General features: G+C 44.2%; 2 protein-coding genes across 4 annotated transcripts in view; both read right to left on the bottom strand.

The window, feature by feature from the left end:
- Positions 1–923: 923 nt before the first annotated feature.
- On the bottom strand, positions 924–9,652 carry LOC144497011 (uncharacterized). Of its 3 annotated transcripts, none has more exons than XM_078217694.1 (5): positions 9,605–9,652; positions 7,140–8,618; positions 6,271–6,427; positions 6,022–6,180; positions 924–3,219 (listed from the first exon to the last, which is right to left on the bottom strand). In XM_078217694.1, exons 2-5 carry the CDS (start codon positions 8,172–8,174, stop codon positions 3,170–3,172), a joined length of 1,401 nt encoding a protein of 466 aa, XP_078073820.1. In that variant the 5' UTR covers positions 8,175–8,618; positions 9,605–9,652; the 3' UTR covers positions 924–3,169. The 3 variants fall into 3 exon arrangements, with proteins under 3 accessions (XP_078073820.1, XP_078073819.1, XP_078073818.1); XM_078217693.1 differs by having other exon boundaries at positions 931–2,010; XM_078217692.1 differs by having other exon boundaries at positions 931–6,180.
- Positions 9,653–11,190: 1,538 nt separating this feature from the next.
- Positions 11,191–16,287, bottom strand: part of LOC144497721 (uncharacterized) — a 28,182-nt gene continuing 23,085 nt past the window's right edge. Inside the window, exon 6 of the mRNA XM_078219162.1 lies at positions 11,191–14,532. Coding sequence (XP_078075288.1) covers positions 13,544–14,532 — 989 coding nt within the window. The 3' untranslated portion in view covers positions 11,191–13,543. The remainder of the gene's footprint in view (positions 14,533–16,287) is intronic.

Below are 16,287 nucleotides of genomic sequence, written 5' to 3'. Positions count from 1 at the left end.
AACAATGGGGTCCATTTTTGGAGGAATAGAATTGAAAAGCAGAGAAGTGATGTTAAACTTGTCTCGAACCTTGTTTGGACCACAGTTGGGAGAGCTGTGCACAATTCAGATCAACATATTGAATAAAAAACAGAAAGGGACTGGAGGAGTTGCAAAAAGCGTTGATAAGGATGATATTGAGAGATTTTTTCCTTGTTATTTGTCACTGCTAGGTGAATCATAGAATCTGAACAGTGCAGAAGGAGGCCATTTGGCCTCAGGTCTGCACCGACTCTCCGACAGAGCATTCTATCCACGGCCAACCCTATATCGCTCCACATATTTACCCCGCTACCTCCCCTAACCGACACATCTTGTGACAGTAAGGGACAATCTAGCATGGCCAATCTACCACCCAATCTTTGGAGTGTGGGGGGGAAACCAGAGCACCCAGAGGAAACACACAATGACACAGGAGAATGTGACAGTCACCCATGGCCAGAATTGAACCTGGATCCCATACGTTGTGAGGCAGTACTGCTCACCACTGTGTCACCTCTGTAACTATCAGAAAAGGCTGAACAGGCCAGCACACTTTCTCTACAAATAGTTGAGAAGGAACATCATAAGAAATACTTAAAATTAAGAATTTGGGGTAAATGGAGAGATGTTCCCAGTTGCGTGAGGAGTCCAAGACTAGGGTTCCAGAAATATAAGTGGTCAATTATAAGTCCAATGAGGAATTCAGAAGAAACTTATTTCCCAAGAGAACTTCCTCCCACAGGGAATGGTTGAGGCAAATAGTTTTGATGTATGGGAAGCCAGGCAAGTTGATGGGAGAGTAAGGAATAGAAAGATCTGCTGATCAGCTGCGATAAAATACTTGATGTGGAGATGCCGGCATTGGACTTGAGTGGGCACAATAAGAAGTCTCACAACCAGGTTAAAGTCCAACAGGTTTATTTGGAATCATAAGCTTTTGGAGCGCTGCTCCTTCATCAGGTGAGTGGAGAGGTAGGTTTCACAAACACGTCATATATAGACAAAGACACAATAGCAAGATAATGGTTGGAATGTGAGTCTTTTCAGATAATCAAGTCAGGTACAGACAATGCGAGTGGAAAGGGGGATAATCACAGGTTAAAGAGGTGTGAATTGTCTCAAGCCAGGACAGTTAGCAGGATTTTGCAAGCCCAGGCCAAATGGTGGGTGTTACATGTAATGTGACATTAACCCAAGATCCCGGTTGAGGCCGTCCTCATGCATGCAGAACTTGGCTATCAGTTTCTGCCCAGCAATTCTGCGTTGTGTGTCTTGAAGGCCGCCTTGGAGAACGCTTACCAGAAGATCAGAGGCTGAATACCCTTGACTGCTAAAGTGTTTCCCGACTGGAAGGGAACACTCCTGCCTTGCGATTGTCCTGCGGTGTCCGTTCCTCGTTGTCGTAGCGTCTGCATGGTCTCGGCGACGTACCACGCCTCGGGACATTTTTTCCTGCAGCGTATGAGGTAGACAACGTTGGCCGAGTCGCATGAGTATGTACTGTGTACCTGGTGGGTGGTGTTCTCACGTGTAATGGTGGTAGCCATGTCGATGATCTGGCACATCTTGCAGAGGTTGCCGTGGCAGAGTTGTGTGGTGTCGTGGTTGCTGTTCTCCTGAAGGCTGGGTAGTTTGCTGCGAACAATGGTCTGTTTGAGGTTGTGCAGTTGTTTGAAGACAAGTAGTGGGGATGTGGGGATGGCCTTGGCGAGATGTTCATCTTGATCGATGACATGTTGAAGGCTCCGAAGATGTCGTAGTTTCTCTGCTCCAGGGAAGTACTGGACGACGAAGGGCACTCTGTCGGTCATGTCTCGTGTTTGTCTTCTGAGGAGGTTGGCATCTATCTTTGAGTCAAGTGTCATATCCCGCATCTTTCAGCGCCTGTAGATATCTGTTGCGTTGCGTTCCTCCTTGTCTGAGCAGATCCTGTGTATACAGAGGGCTTGCCCGCAGGGGATGGCTTCTTTAACATGTTTAGGGTGGAAGCTGGAGAAGTGGAGCATTGTGAGATTATCAATGGGCCTGCTGTAGATACTTGTAACACTAGTAAATAAATAATAGGTAGGGAGAAGCTCATGTGGAGCATAAACACCGGTAGAAAGTGGGTGCGCCAAATGGCCTGTCTCTGTGCTGATTGGGTGCATTTTTGCCAGAACAGTTTTCGTCTTTTATTCCGTTACCATATTGCCACTGACGGATTAGGCAGCAACCAGGAACAAAGATGGTGCTGCTCAAATAATCACAGCTGTGTTTTAGGCAGCATTGTTTAATTCCGAATTGAAGCAGGTTGTCCAAAGCGTCTGTCATCAATGGCGAGGGAGTCAGTTTTCCGAGTGGGGCCACAGTCAGACTTGGGCCTCGGGCAGTGAATTTGGCCTGAGAGGGAGTCAGCTTTTTGTTTGTCGGGGATGGGAATTTGTGGATGTGAGACAGAAATTGTTCAGCACAAGAGATTTATATTGATTCATGTTCCAAACAGTGAAAATGCCTCTTAAAACCCTTAGTTTCTAACCTGTGCCCTGACTACAACTTCAATGTGACAAGAATTGCGGCAGAATCATTGACATATTGGCCTTTCATTGCTGCTTCTTTCAGTCTGATTTGTACAACAGCTCTCATTCCACTCAGCTTGTCGACCTCCAGCATCTAGTACTCAGAATAGTATTAATGACCTGTAAAGTTTTTTCATCCTTCAGATTGTTTACAATCAAACCGACCCCAGATGCTGTAATTCAGACTTTCTTTTGGCATTTTGTTTTGACTGCGAGCAGCAAAATGTCAGTTTGTAGAAACAGAGGATGCTTCCCATGAAATGGAACTTGCCACCTCTGTCAGTGTTTAGTTACTTCTCTTCCCGCACCTAGTGCTGCTGAAGACAGACTTTCATCTGTTCCCAAAACAAGATTCTTCCTGGAATAGGTCACTATCCTATCACCAGAGGCCTATAGCTTGAGGGGCGCCACTCCACACGAAGCATGGCTGACCAGGAGTCTCTTCCGCTCTTACCGCTAGCCATTTGGTGAGTTGGCAGAATTTTCCAGTTTAATACTCAACTTGTTCGGCCACGTTATAAATGCACTTTCCTTGGCCATCAAATTCAGGGGTGGGACTCGAGCCCAGAGCTTCTGGCTCAGAACCAGGGGTGCTACTCACTGCACCACAAGGTCACCTCAATCAGTGCTTCATAGGATGAACCTATCATGAATGGATTTACAATGCCTCAGAAACCATGTACGTGAGATGCCTTTCACTTTCCCGTCTCATTTTAAAAGCAATAAATATCACACCATCAAATCATTACAAAGTAAAATCAATATATTTATCAATATGTAAGATTTTATACATGAGCAGAAAAGCACTGCCAGAAACTAAAGGTAATAAAGTAAACAGAGTATTTACAACACAGAATCAGGAAGGTGGTGCATGTGCATGGTGATATCACTGACCTATGTGCAGAGGGTACCAGCAGACTGGGCGCAACGGAGTGACATCATTGGATTTCAGCGTAATCACAGACTCGTGCGCATGTGCTGTGCAGACAGGTCTGTTGATAATATGCCTTTAAGAAATGCATTTACATCATGTTTCTTGTGAGAGGTATGTTTAAGATTCAGCTCTGTTTACATAGTGCCGATTTGTCTGCACCAGACTGCTCACTTGCTGAGAATGAAGACGGTAGAGGTACAGATGGTGAAGGCAGTTGGCCTGAAAGCCGGGGGAAGGGGGCAAGAAGGAGAGCTGGAATGGAGAAGTGCCTTAAATCTGATATGAAAATGGAGGAGAGAAAGAAGGACGATAAAAATTGTTGAATGAGATGAAAAGAAGAAACAGAATGAAATAAATGGAAATGGGGTGAAGGTGGAGGGGAGCGTTCATGCTCAGAAGTTGTTACTCTCCCTCCAACTTCACCCCATTTCCATGTGTTATTTCATTCTGTTTCTCCTTTTCATCTCATTCATCCATTTTTATCATCCTTCTTTCTCTCTTCCATTTTTCCTCTTCTCCATTCCCGCTCTTCTTGCCACCCCCCACCCCCTTCAGGCCAACTGCTTTAACCATCTGTATCTCTGTTCTGCCATTCACATTCTGATCTCTTAATGGACACTTTTAGCCCCTCTCTCAGCCTTCTTTATCCTCATTTACATTCCCTTTGTCTTCTTACAGGTCCCCACCACCCTTATAACTATAAATCTTTTCTGATTTTCTTTGCCGTTAGCTCTGATGAAGGGTCATCCAGACTCGAAACATTGGCTCTATTCTCTCTCCACAGATGCTGTCAGACCTGCTGTGATTTTCCAGCAGTTCTGTTTTAGTACATTTATATTCCTTGTAACAAACATATCATTCAATTGCATAATCCTGTCTGAAAAAAATTCATAGTCCCACTTGAAGTGCTGCAATGACATGGAGCTGTCAATCAAAATTATATGGGATGGAATGCATCCTAATGTGATAACGGATAATTGTGAAATGTGTCATGCAATATCAATCCAGTCAGTCACTGATGCTTACATCAGAGAGTGTGAAAGGTAATAACTTTTAACATTCCACATTCTTCAAAGGCAGGAGATTTAAATGTCTGGAGAGTTTGAGAGCTCCATTTGTTTAAAGTTTATTAATTAGTGTCACAAGAAGGCTTACATTAACACTGCAATGAAGTTTCTGTGAAAGTCCCCTAGTCGGGAGAATTTAGCATGGCCAATACGTGCTTAACCAGCATGTCTTTCAGACTGTGGGATGAAACCAGAGCATTCAGAGGAAACCCATGCAGACATGGGGAGAGCATACAGACTCCATACAGACAGTGACCCAAGCCAGGAATTGAACCAGGATCCCTGGTGCTGTGAGGCTGCAGTGCGAAACACTGTGCCACCGTGCCGCCCATTCACCTTGACACTTCTGACAATTGTTTTTAACAGTTCCTTGTGCTCTCAGTTCCAATGAGTTTGTGAACTTTTAATTCATATTTGTTTCTACTTTCAGGAAACTCAAAGGACAGCTTACTTCCACAAAGATGCCTGGGGACCATATCCTCTGCAAAAGAGTACCAAATCCACGGAGTTCAGACCTGATCTTACTTGGTCTAGTCTGCACACATCAGATTTAAGGCACCTCTCACCCAAAATTACACAAGTGGATATAGCTGCTTATTTCTATGGACTGTTGACTCCGTGAACCCAACAAATCCCAACCTAGCCCATTCCTGATCCAACAAAAATGGGAGCTGCTGTAATCGGGGAGCAGGATTCAGAGATTCAGGCATATTGTGCCATTGTCCTCAAGATGGAGAGGCGCTCTGTCATGGCAAAAATTCAGACAGAAAAATATCCCTCAGGAGGGAGAGATAATGGGGCTGAGGAGGGGGTTTATGGGTTTGAGAAGGCAGTGTTGGAGGAAAGGATCCTGATACCTTCTGTGTCTCCCCAGTTCCTGTAAGGTGGCCTGTAGCAGAGGCATGTCCAGCAACAGATGTCTATGCACTGGGCTGCTGCTGGCCAGAAGGTGCAGGCCCAACAATCTGAGACAGAATCTGCCTCATTTCATTCAAAGTTTCATTGCTTCTTTGCAGAAGATGACAAAGAAACTCATTCTGCTGCTGAAGAATCTCATTGTTTCTTTGTAGATGCTGCTGAAGAATCTCATTGTTTCTTTGCAGATTCAGACTAACATCTGTCTTAAATTCAGTCAAAGTTTGCTGAAGCAAGTTAGAAGTGATCTGATAACTCTCCAATCTTTGAACATGTTCTTGATGTAAGTGTGCAAAAGGTTTCAGATCATCTTTATTTTCTTCACCAGCAATATGGGCCTGTTGTTGTCCATATGCTCCTGGAGGTGGCAAGGCTTCTGCTCCCAAAGCAGCGGGTTCCTCACCTCCAGAAGATTCTGAGTGCCCTCCCTCCACCACAGCAGCCAGAGAATCACAGGCCTCCTCCTTCACATAAGCCACAATATTTAACTTTAACTCACCAACATTATCCTCCAAATCAGACATCTTACCCTCCTGACTCTCCTCTCCCTCCTCCACTGCCGTTGCTATGTCACACTGCTGTGATGTATTCACCTCCGTCCCTTCCTCATCAATCCTTTCAGGAATCTCGGACGCTGCTGCCAACTCTCCTCCATCACCATCTGATGTGCCCATGGACACCTGTGTATCTGTCAGAGGAAGAAAATCACAATTATTATCTTTTATCAAATAAATTAACTCTCCTCCTGATGGTTTAAACACTCAGCTGCTGACATCACCTTCGCTCATCCCCATATCTGATCCGCCATTGGTTATTGTGGGGTTGGAGAGGCCAAACTGCTTCCTCGTGAACTCCTCCTGTTCCGTCAGCTCCTTGATGTACGGAACTCCTCCTCCAGTCAATGAGCGCTCCTGGATATTATGGGCCAGCTTTACCTAAAGGAAGGAATGAAAATGAAAAAGTCATGGTCCAGACTTCACTGTGCTGTCTTGTGACACATTTTCCGAGCGATGGAGACAGCTTTCAGCCTGCACCCAGGGGGACTTCTGATTACAGATCAACCTGTAATTTCAACTCAAAAACTATGATTCAAAGTTTCAAAAATTATCATATATTTATGTAATTAATATTCAGCTATTGCCCTCTTGTCCATCGTAGGGAAACTTGTGCTTAAGCAGCAATTTCTATACATATAGATGTCTTCTTTTGGAGATGTTTGGCAAGCGGGTCAAAGGTTAAATGGACCTTTTTGAAACAATTGGACTGATGGTGGGAGAGGTTGGAGACAGACACTGCTGAGACAGACAGTGCTTTGGAAGGACAGCTCCCCTGTGAGCACTGGAGGGTAAGCAACACAACAACTCTCAGTGTAAGGGAAGCAGGTGAGCTGCAGTATGAATGTGTTGGTGTCTGTGGATGTCTGATGACCATGAGAATGATTTGTCATACCTCATATGTGACTAGTTTCTCACCAGTGTGCAGAGGACTGATTAGTCCGAGAACGATTTGTTACATACCATAAATGGGAATGTGTTGCTGTGTGCAGAGGGAAGATGACAAAAGAGGGAATGATTTGTCACATACATACATGTGAATATGTCAGTATACACAAAAAGCCAATAAGTCTGAGAATAATTAGTCACATACCTTGCATGGGAAGGGTTTCTCCCCTGTGTGAGTGCGTTGGTGTTTGCGGAGGGTCGATGATTCCGAGAATGATTTGTCACAAACCTCACATGTGAAGAGTTTCTCCCCTCTATGAATCTTCTGGTGTGATAGAAGATGGGCAAATTGGTTGAAAGCTTTCTTACAAAAGTCACATTTGAAAGGTTTCTCAGCTGCATGAGTGCGTCGGTGTTTACAGAGAGTTGACGAATCTGAGTATGATTTGTCACACACTTCACATGTGAATGGCTTTTCCCCCGTGTGAATGCGTTGGTGTACACGAAGGGTCGATGACTTTGAGAATGATTTATCACACACCTCACACGTGAATGCTTTTTCCCCTGTGTGAACACGTTGGTGTTCGCGGAGGGTCGATGACAACGAGAATGATTTGTTACACACCTCACATGTGAAGGGTTTCTCCCCCGTGTGAATTCTCTGGTGTGACAGAAGATGGGCAAATTGGCTGAAAGCTTTCTTACAAACATCACATTTGAAGGGTTTCTCCCCTGTGTGAATGCGTCGATGCTGTCGGAGGTTTGATAACTTTGAAAATGATTTGTCACACACCTCACAAGTGAAGGGTTTCTCCCCTGTGTGAATCCTCTGGTGTGATAGAAGGCTGGCTTTTCGGCTGAAAGTCATCTGACAAACATCACAGTTGAAGGGTTTCTCCCCTGTGTGAAGACGTCTGTGTTCACTGAGGCCAGATGACTGTGTAAATGATTTGTCACATACCTCACATGTGAAGGGTTTTTCTCCTGTGTGAACACGTTGGTGTTTGCGGAGAGCTGATGACCATGGGAATGATTTGTCACACATTTTGCACATGAAGGGTTTCTCCCCTGTGTGAAGGTACTGATGTTGAAGGAGAGTCGATGATTGTGAGAAGGACTTCACACAAATATCACATCTGAATGGTTTCTTGCCTGTGTGAATCACCTGGTGTCTCAGGAGCTTTGTAGAATTTACAAAATCTTTATCACAAACATCACACCTGAATAGTTTCTCTTCCATGTCGCTGTGTGGTAACAGTAGTTGTAAAAAATGCAACTTAGATGATCTTAAGAAACTGTGGATCACCTGCCACACAGCTCACAGCTGAACAGCATCTCACCTCGAGGACGAGTCCATGCTTCATGAGACTCAATTAATGATTGAAGCCCTCCCACAATTGGAACTCACTCACACTTCTTCCCAGCCTCACCCTGACCAATCAGCCACAGCTGAACCTTCAGAAAGGTTCGTTCTGATGGAAGATTCCACACCACTGACCAGTTTCAGATCTGATGATAAGTCAAAGCCCACCTGAGCCGAACAATTTCCAGCTGATGGTTTCACCTTCTCCGAAGGGTCTATTTGTCTTCCCACAGTTGTGCAGTTGTTTCTTGAGTGATGGTCAGGATCAATCTGTGGTGTCTATCCTCTCTGTATTCTCTGATGTAGTACAGTGCAATCCTTCTGTAAAACAGGAAAAGGAAACATGATTTCCTCCAACTCCCTTTCCTCCTTTGTTGAAGAGGCTGACACCTCAGTTACAGACTGTGAGTGCCAATTTGCTATTGCCCTGTGTGGGGATCAGTTGCAGATCCCTTTTCCTCACTTTACTGTCACACATCCTCTGTTTCCAGAAGGGACACTGGATCGTGACCAGGAGCAGACAACATGGCTACTTTCTTTCCTCTGCCCAAACCCCCATTTTCCCAGGCACCATGAGGGCAATGAAAAAAGACAGTTGGATGCAGTGTAAAATGGGCTATCAGTTCACTGAGGTTGAGCTGTGATGGCAAAGACCATTTTAGCCTTTGAGTATGTGTTTAATATAAAAGCAAACAAGAGAAATGTTAATTCTTTAAAATTAACATTTTCTTTAGAAATTTTTGAATGTTTCCTCTTGTTTTCTCCAATTATTTGACGAAAACACATTGGACAAGAAGTGCTAGTTGCTAACAAAAATATGGCTTCACTGCAGCTGATTGAAGGGTTCTGGTTTATCCTGGGAAATTAGATATACTGCACTCACTCAGACTGCACATCCCAAATTCAGCTATCAGACACAGCACTGGGCAAAACTTGCAAATTCAAGCCCAGGATTTTTGGAAAGGCCAAGGCCTTCAGGTAAAATCTTTAATGAAGACATTTCAGTAAATGTGTCTCTGTCCCAACCAGATAATTACACCTCACCTTCTCATATTCAGTAATGACCCCTCAACAAAACTCAGCCTGTAAATCAGAAGGGAAATACTTCCAATAAACACTCAATATCCAACACACAGCTCCAATCAGCTCAGCACAAAGCACTGAGTAAACAGGTCTCTCAGCTGGATCTTCTCACACAGAATAAAGGGCATTTCCACACCTGATTCCCCACACTATAATCAGACCGCCTGAACATTAGTGTGGATATTATGCAATATAATTATTATAAATTCTGCTCCTTCACTCACCATCTCCTCACTTGGTTTTCAGTCCCTACAGGAAGTGAAGCAGCTGTGAAAGAGGAAGAGGAGGGAATGGGCAGAGTGGGTGGGCTCTCTGATTGACGTCTCTCACAGCCAATCCAAATATTTCTGGAGTAACCTGAGTTTCCTGAAGCTTGGGAAAGTGACCGATGAAACGGAGGCGACTTTGAGCAGCAGATAAGGTGGGGATTTAAACTTGTCATTGTCCCATCTGAATAAAACCTCACTTATTGCAGTTGTTGTCTCAGCTCCCCCTGGCAAATGTTTGACAGAGATTCCTAGTGTGGGAATAGCATTCTTCATCCTCGGAGGCTTTTAAACTGACAACATCAGTGTGGGATGTGTAGCCTGGGATATGTTTGGCAACAGATCAGAAGAGGAAGACGCACAGCATCCAAAGCAGAGATGATGAGCAGTGATGGAATCGGAACAGGCAGAGGAGAGACAGACACAGGAGAGGAACAAAGCCGCGACAGGGTCCTGGGAGGAATACAAGCCGAGGAGATGACGTAAACAGGAGTTGTAAAGGAGAGAAGGGGCGCCTGGGAGGAAGAAAAAGAAAATCTCGTGTTTGTAGAATGTCTTCCGAGCGATAATGGCATCAGTAAACAGCAACACCTCAGTGTGCGGTACAAGAAATGGTGACATCAGTCACAGAAGGGATGAACATAGCTGATTAGAGACAATCAGGTCACAGCTTCTTCCCCCAATATGAATGTGATGTCCGAGTTCGTGACAATTAAAGTCTTGTAGGATGATCCAGTGTGAGTGAGGTTCACATGGAGTATTCTCAGACAGTCATAACACACCACATGAAGGAGGGGAATTGTTTTCTGTTTAGGGAGCTCTGAGTCACCTCAGGTGACCTTCAATGCCGTGTGAGTGTTATCAATCCCTCCAACACCTTGGGAAGGAACTATTCCATAAAACTCCAGTGACGTCTGCTGGTGCTCTCTGAATGTTGTATTCAATTTTATGAGATTGGAGTAATGTCTGCGGAGTAATTTATTCTCCTTCAATCATCTCCCTTATCTTTCCTCTTTCCTCCTCCTGTCCTGTTTCTATCTTTCCACTTTCATTCTCCTATCCCGCTTCTCCTACCCCATCCTCTCCTCCATCTCGCTCCTCATTCATCACAATAAAGCAATACAGAGAAAGTTCACCATTTTATTGGTCCCTTCAATATAATTTTAAAACAAAGCAGAAACTTTGTACAATATTACTGGGGTAATTTCATTATGATTATCCTCATTATTCAAATAACATTAGATGTAGGAGCAGGAAAAGGCCATTCAGCCCTTCGAGCTCCTCTGCAATTTCATAAGATCATGAATTATTTGATTATGGCCCCAACTCCACTTTCACATTGACCCTCATAACCCTTGACTCCCTTGTCCGTCAAAAATATGTTTATAGGAACCTAGGAGTTCAGACAACATGGGTTTGTGAAAGTTGACATATAAATGCAAATCTTTCTTTCTTAGGGAAATGTTATGCTTCCTCTGTATTGGAAATTATAAACCTATTGATGGAGAAAATATACCAGCCCACAGTGACATTGACCAATATATTGTATACAGGACTCCTACGTAGGCTCCTGAATATTTCAGTGATTAGGAACACACCATGCTGACTAATCAGGTAGTTTTGGTTCAGCTTAAAAAATGAATTTATTGCGAGTTCAATACAGAAGATTGATGAAACAGCAAGGAATACAATATTCAGCTTACAACAAACTTTGAATCAACTAAAATAACAAAGCATTTAAAAATGATTCAAGATTTTTCCCACAACATGAAATGAATCTTAGAAAAATGCAAGGTGGACACACCATTATTACATCGAGGTACGTTGGAGGGACTTGGGCGTCCTTGTCCATAAGTCACTGAATCATAGAATCCCTACAGTGCAGAAGGAGGCCATTCGGCCCATCGAGTCTGCACCGACCACAATCCCACCCAGGCCCTAACCCCCACATATTTCACCCGCTAATCCCTCTAACCTACGCATCTCAGGACTCTAAGGGGCAATTTTTAACCTGGCCAATCAACCTAACCCGCACATCTTTGGACTGTGGGAGGAAACCGGAGCACCCGGAGGAAACCCACGCAGACACGAGGAGAATGTGCAAACTCCACACAGACAGTGACCCGAGCCGGGAATCGAACCCGGGACCCTGGAGCTGTGAAGCTGCAGTGCTAATCACTGTGCTACCGTGCTGCCTGAAGGCTAGCATGCAGGTGCAGCAAGCTATTAGGGAGGCTAATGGAATTTTAGCATTTAACGCAAGCACTTTTGAGTCAGAAATAGTAAGATCTTGTTTCAATTGTATAGGAACTTGGTCAGACCCCACGTGGAGTAATGTGTGCAGTTTTGGTCCTTTACATCAGAAAGGATATGAAGACACAGATGAGTGCAAAGGTTCACTAGAATTCTTCTGGGGATGGCGGGACTGTCTTATGAAGAGAGATTAGGCAAAATGGAACTCTAGGGTTTCAAAGAATGAGAGCCGATTTCATTGAAACCCACAAAATACTGAAAAGAATGGACAGGCTGGATGTAGGAAAGATGTTTCCCTTGGTTGGGTAGTCTAGAATCAGGAGCACAATTTCAAAATAAAGGAAGGTCATTATGACTGAGATGAGGCCAAATTTCTCCACACAGATGGCTGTAGATCTTTAGAATTGCCTACCTCAGAGGGCTGAGGAAGCTGAGTTATTGAGTATGTTTAAAGCAGAGACCGATAGATTTCTGATTCACAATAATGCAAAGGATTATGGGGGATCATGTGGGCATAAGGCATTGAAGTGTCCGAGTAGCCATGGTTCTATTGAACGGCGCAGCAGACTTGATGAGCTGAATGCCCTGTTTCTATGTTCCATTCCGTGGCTCATTCCTCAGGGTAACACCTTGACCAGAATCAGTGCCTTGGTTTGAACTTAAGCAAACCAATGTCAGTTGTCAGTTACTGGTGCATTCTCCATGGCAATGCTTCTACCAATCAGTGTCCACTTGCCATCCTATCAGCACACTCTTATGTAGTATAAATTGTTGTTTGCTTTATTATTTGGCATTCTTGTGAATTGACCTGATGAGATACAAGAGACAGAGAATCTCTTTTTCAGCAACACAGTAAATGTTGTGAGACAATGGAAATTGACACAGTTGAGACACATGCTGCCCTTCCCGACTTCCCAGCTGGATTCACTGATGAAGAATGGGATTCCTGACTGGATCAGAGATGTTGAGGCTAACTAAAATATCTCCATGAAGACACAAGGAACTCACACCAACAGGGTTTCTCCCCTGTGTGTGTGTGTTGATGGATCAGGAGATACACTGACTGTGTGAAAACCTTGTAACACACCGCACACCTGAATGATCTCTCTCCAGTGAGCATCTGCTGGTGCTTCAGGAGATTAAGATGAATGGGTGAAAACTGTCTCACAAACATTGCACCCGAAGATTTTCCCTCCTGTGTGAGTTTGCTCCAGTTCCAAGAGGTGCAAAGACTTCAAGAGGATTTTGCTTAGAAATTTCAAGACATAGAGTCACTCCCTGTCTGAATCCTCTGAGGGTCCAGGTTTGATGAGTTTGTGAAGGATTTGACACAGAGCTCATAGCTGAAGATTTCCTTTCTATTGTGAATATGCTGCTGATCGTCAAACACGATGATTGTGCAAAATCTGTGTTACACGCCTCACACTTGAATGGATTCTCCCCACTTGTGAATGGATCATTATTTCATGAGTGTCACTGACAGTGTGAAGGCTCGGTCACATACCTCACAATTGAATGTTTTCTCTATTCAAGGATATCAACTTTGTGAAGGTTTTGTCACACGTTTCACACTTCAACAGCTTTTCCTCAGTGAGGATATGTCATGTGTGTTGCTGACTGTGTCAGGCTGAGTCGTCACACACCTTATGTTTGAATATAGGGCTTCTCCCCTGTGTGAACACGCCAGTGATTTAACAGTCCTGATATTTGTGCAAAGCCCTTATTACACACTTCACACGTGAATGGTTTCTCCCCTGTGTGAACACGGTAGTGCTCATGAAGAGTTGATGACTGTAAGAATGATTTGCTGCACACTTCGCAAGTGAATGGTTTCTCCCTAGTGTGAAGGCGTTGGTGTTCGTGCAGGGTCGATGACTGTGAGAATGATTTGTCGCACGCTTTGCAAGTGAATGGCTTCTCCCCAGTGTGGATGCGTTGGTGTACACGGAGATGAGATGAGCGTGAGAATGATTTGTTGCACACCTCACACTTGAATGGTTTCTCCCCAGTGTGAATGCGTAGATGTGCACGGAGGTTTGATGACTGTGTGAATGCTTGGTCACACATCTCACACTTAAATGGTTTCTCCCCCGTGTGAATCCTCTGGTGCCTCAGGAGAAGGGATGACTGGATGAAAGACGTTTTACACACCTCACAAGTGAATGGCTTCTCCCCTGTGTGAATGTGCTGGTGTAAACGGAGATATGATGATGATGAGAATGATTTGTCACACACCTCACATATGAATGGTTTCTGCCTTTTGTGAGTGCGTTGGTGTTTATGGAGAGTCCCTGATGTTGAGAATGATTTGCCACACACCTCACAACTGAATGGTTTCTCCCCTGTGTGAATCCTCTGATGCTGCAGCAGATTTGATGACTGCGAGAATGATTTGTCACACACCTCACATGTGAATGGTTTCTCCCCTGTGTGAATTCTCTGATGCTGGAGGAGATGCGATGACTGTGAGAATGATTTCTCGCACACCTCACACTTGAATGGTTTTTGCTCTATGTGAGTGTATTGGTGTTTATTTAGCTTCCCTAACACTGAGAAAGATTTCTCACACACCTCACACTTGAATAATTTCTCTTCCATGTGACTGCCCGTGTTACAGGAGGTACCACAGTTGTCTGTTAGGAAATCTTTTCAGGTTGTGGTTCCCTCCTTGCACTTAAACAGCCTTTCACCTGCAAGAATGAATCAGTAGTTCATGAGGCTCGATGAATGATTGAAGTGCACACCACACTTGGAGCCCACTCACACTTCTTCCCAGCCTCACCCTGACTGATCACCCACAGCTGAACCTTTGGAAAGGCTGGTTCTGATGGAAAGTTCCACACAACTGACCAGTTTCAGATCTGATGATATGTCAAAGCTCCCCTGACCCGACCGATTTCCAGATGATGGTTTCACTGCCCAACCTTCTCTGTATTGAGCAATACTGTGAAGGGACTGAATGTCTTCCTACAGTTTTGCAGTTGTTCCTGGGTGATGGTCAGATCTATCTGCGGTGTCTATCCTCTCTGTAATCTCTGGCGTAGTAAGATGCAATCCTTCTGTAAAACAGGAAAAGGAAACATCAGCACCTCCTGCTCCCTTCCTGAAGGGTGACTCAGATGTAGGCTTCACTGGATAGGACAGCTTTGATTGCCCTTTCCTAATTGCCTAAGAGTTATGATGAACTGCCTTCTTCAACCACAGTACTGTTTGGAAGGGACTTCCAGGATGTCGACCCAGTGACAATTGTTAAGGCCCAGACTGGAAACTCGAGGGTATATTATGCAGTTAGCCAAGACCACAAGTTTTGCATTTGATTTTTGGCATTAGGGTGAGCATAAGGTGTTTCACTCCAGGTTATGATTCAAGTGATCCACTGGGAAGCTTTTATCAAAACAAACTTGAAGAACACTGTTAGAATATAATAAAAATAATTAGCTTAACTTTTACCAATTAAAATATTTAGACATGATCCTGAACAGCTAGCTACTTCCGTTGTTCCAGTTTAAAGCAATACCCCATAGACATAAATCCCTTCTGTAGAACCAGTTAACATGGAAACCAAAGATATCACGTGATGCTAGACCCTCAGCTCCTCAACATTCCGCACAGAGATCGAGACAGCAATCTTCAGAGATGGATTTATCCTCAGAACAGCAAAACCTCAGAAGCAAACCCAGCATCCAGCAGCTCCCAGTCTCCAGACCCCAGAGAGAGCAAAAGGATACCTCTCCCTCTGCAGTTTCCAATGCAGCAACTCTCAGAGAAAGATCCACTCTCAGAGAAGAATCTCCAAAAAAGACTTATCTCTTGGCAGATTCCAGTCTCTAACTTCAGAGGGGGAAAAAGAGACACTGCTCTCTCTCTCTCTCAATTCCAAAAGCAGATCTGAACTTGAATATCCTGTGTAAGCCCAACTTTTCAATCACATGACCATACCTGCCATTCATCCCAATTAAGCCCTCCTCTGCAAAATTCCTGGGGTAAACAGAACAGCATCAGTTCGAGCCATTAGAAGCAATTATGCTGTTGCAGCAACAGTACAGGATGCCAGTAGACTGAGTGCATAAAACAGCTACAACAGACCCTGCATAAGAACATGACTCAGAAAGACATTTCTTAAAGGCACAGAATCATCACACAACAAAGGAACAGTTTTATATTTCCAAGTCAAGATGGTGTGACTTGAAGGAGAACTTGCAGGTGGTGTAAGTCCCGTGTATCTGCTGGCCTTGTCCTTCTATGTGGAGAGGCTTCCAGTTTGCAAGGTGCTGTAAAAGCAGTCATGGTGAGCCTTGATATTGGAAAACCAGCTATCACTTCACAATGAGACTGGTTTTACCCTTAAAGGATGTGTTCAATTAATTAAAAAAACTCAGGAGAAATGT

Source organism: Mustelus asterias, chromosome 8, assembly GCF_964213995.1.
Source record: "Mustelus asterias chromosome 8, sMusAst1.hap1.1, whole genome shotgun sequence".
NCBI lineage: Eukaryota > Metazoa > Chordata > Chondrichthyes > Carcharhiniformes > Triakidae > Mustelus > Mustelus asterias.
The sequence above is the reverse complement of the archived record's forward strand: the minus strand, read 5'-3'. Positions and strand labels throughout refer to the sequence as shown.

Excerpts from the sequence above, each read along its gene's own strand:
- LOC144497011 (XM_078217692.1), bottom strand. The coding sequence starts at position 8,174 with ATGGAAGAGAAACTATTCAGGTGTGATGTTTGTGATAAAGATTTTGTA. Across the intron at positions 6,428-7,139 it reads AGAAACCCTTCCCATGCAAG|GTAAAGCTGGCCCATAATAT; the intron begins GTATGTGACTAA and ends TCCTTCCTTTAG. Across the intron at positions 6,181-6,270 it reads AGATATGGGGATGAGCGAAG|ATACACAGGTGTCCATGGGC; the intron begins GTGATGTCAGCA and ends TTCCTCTGACAG.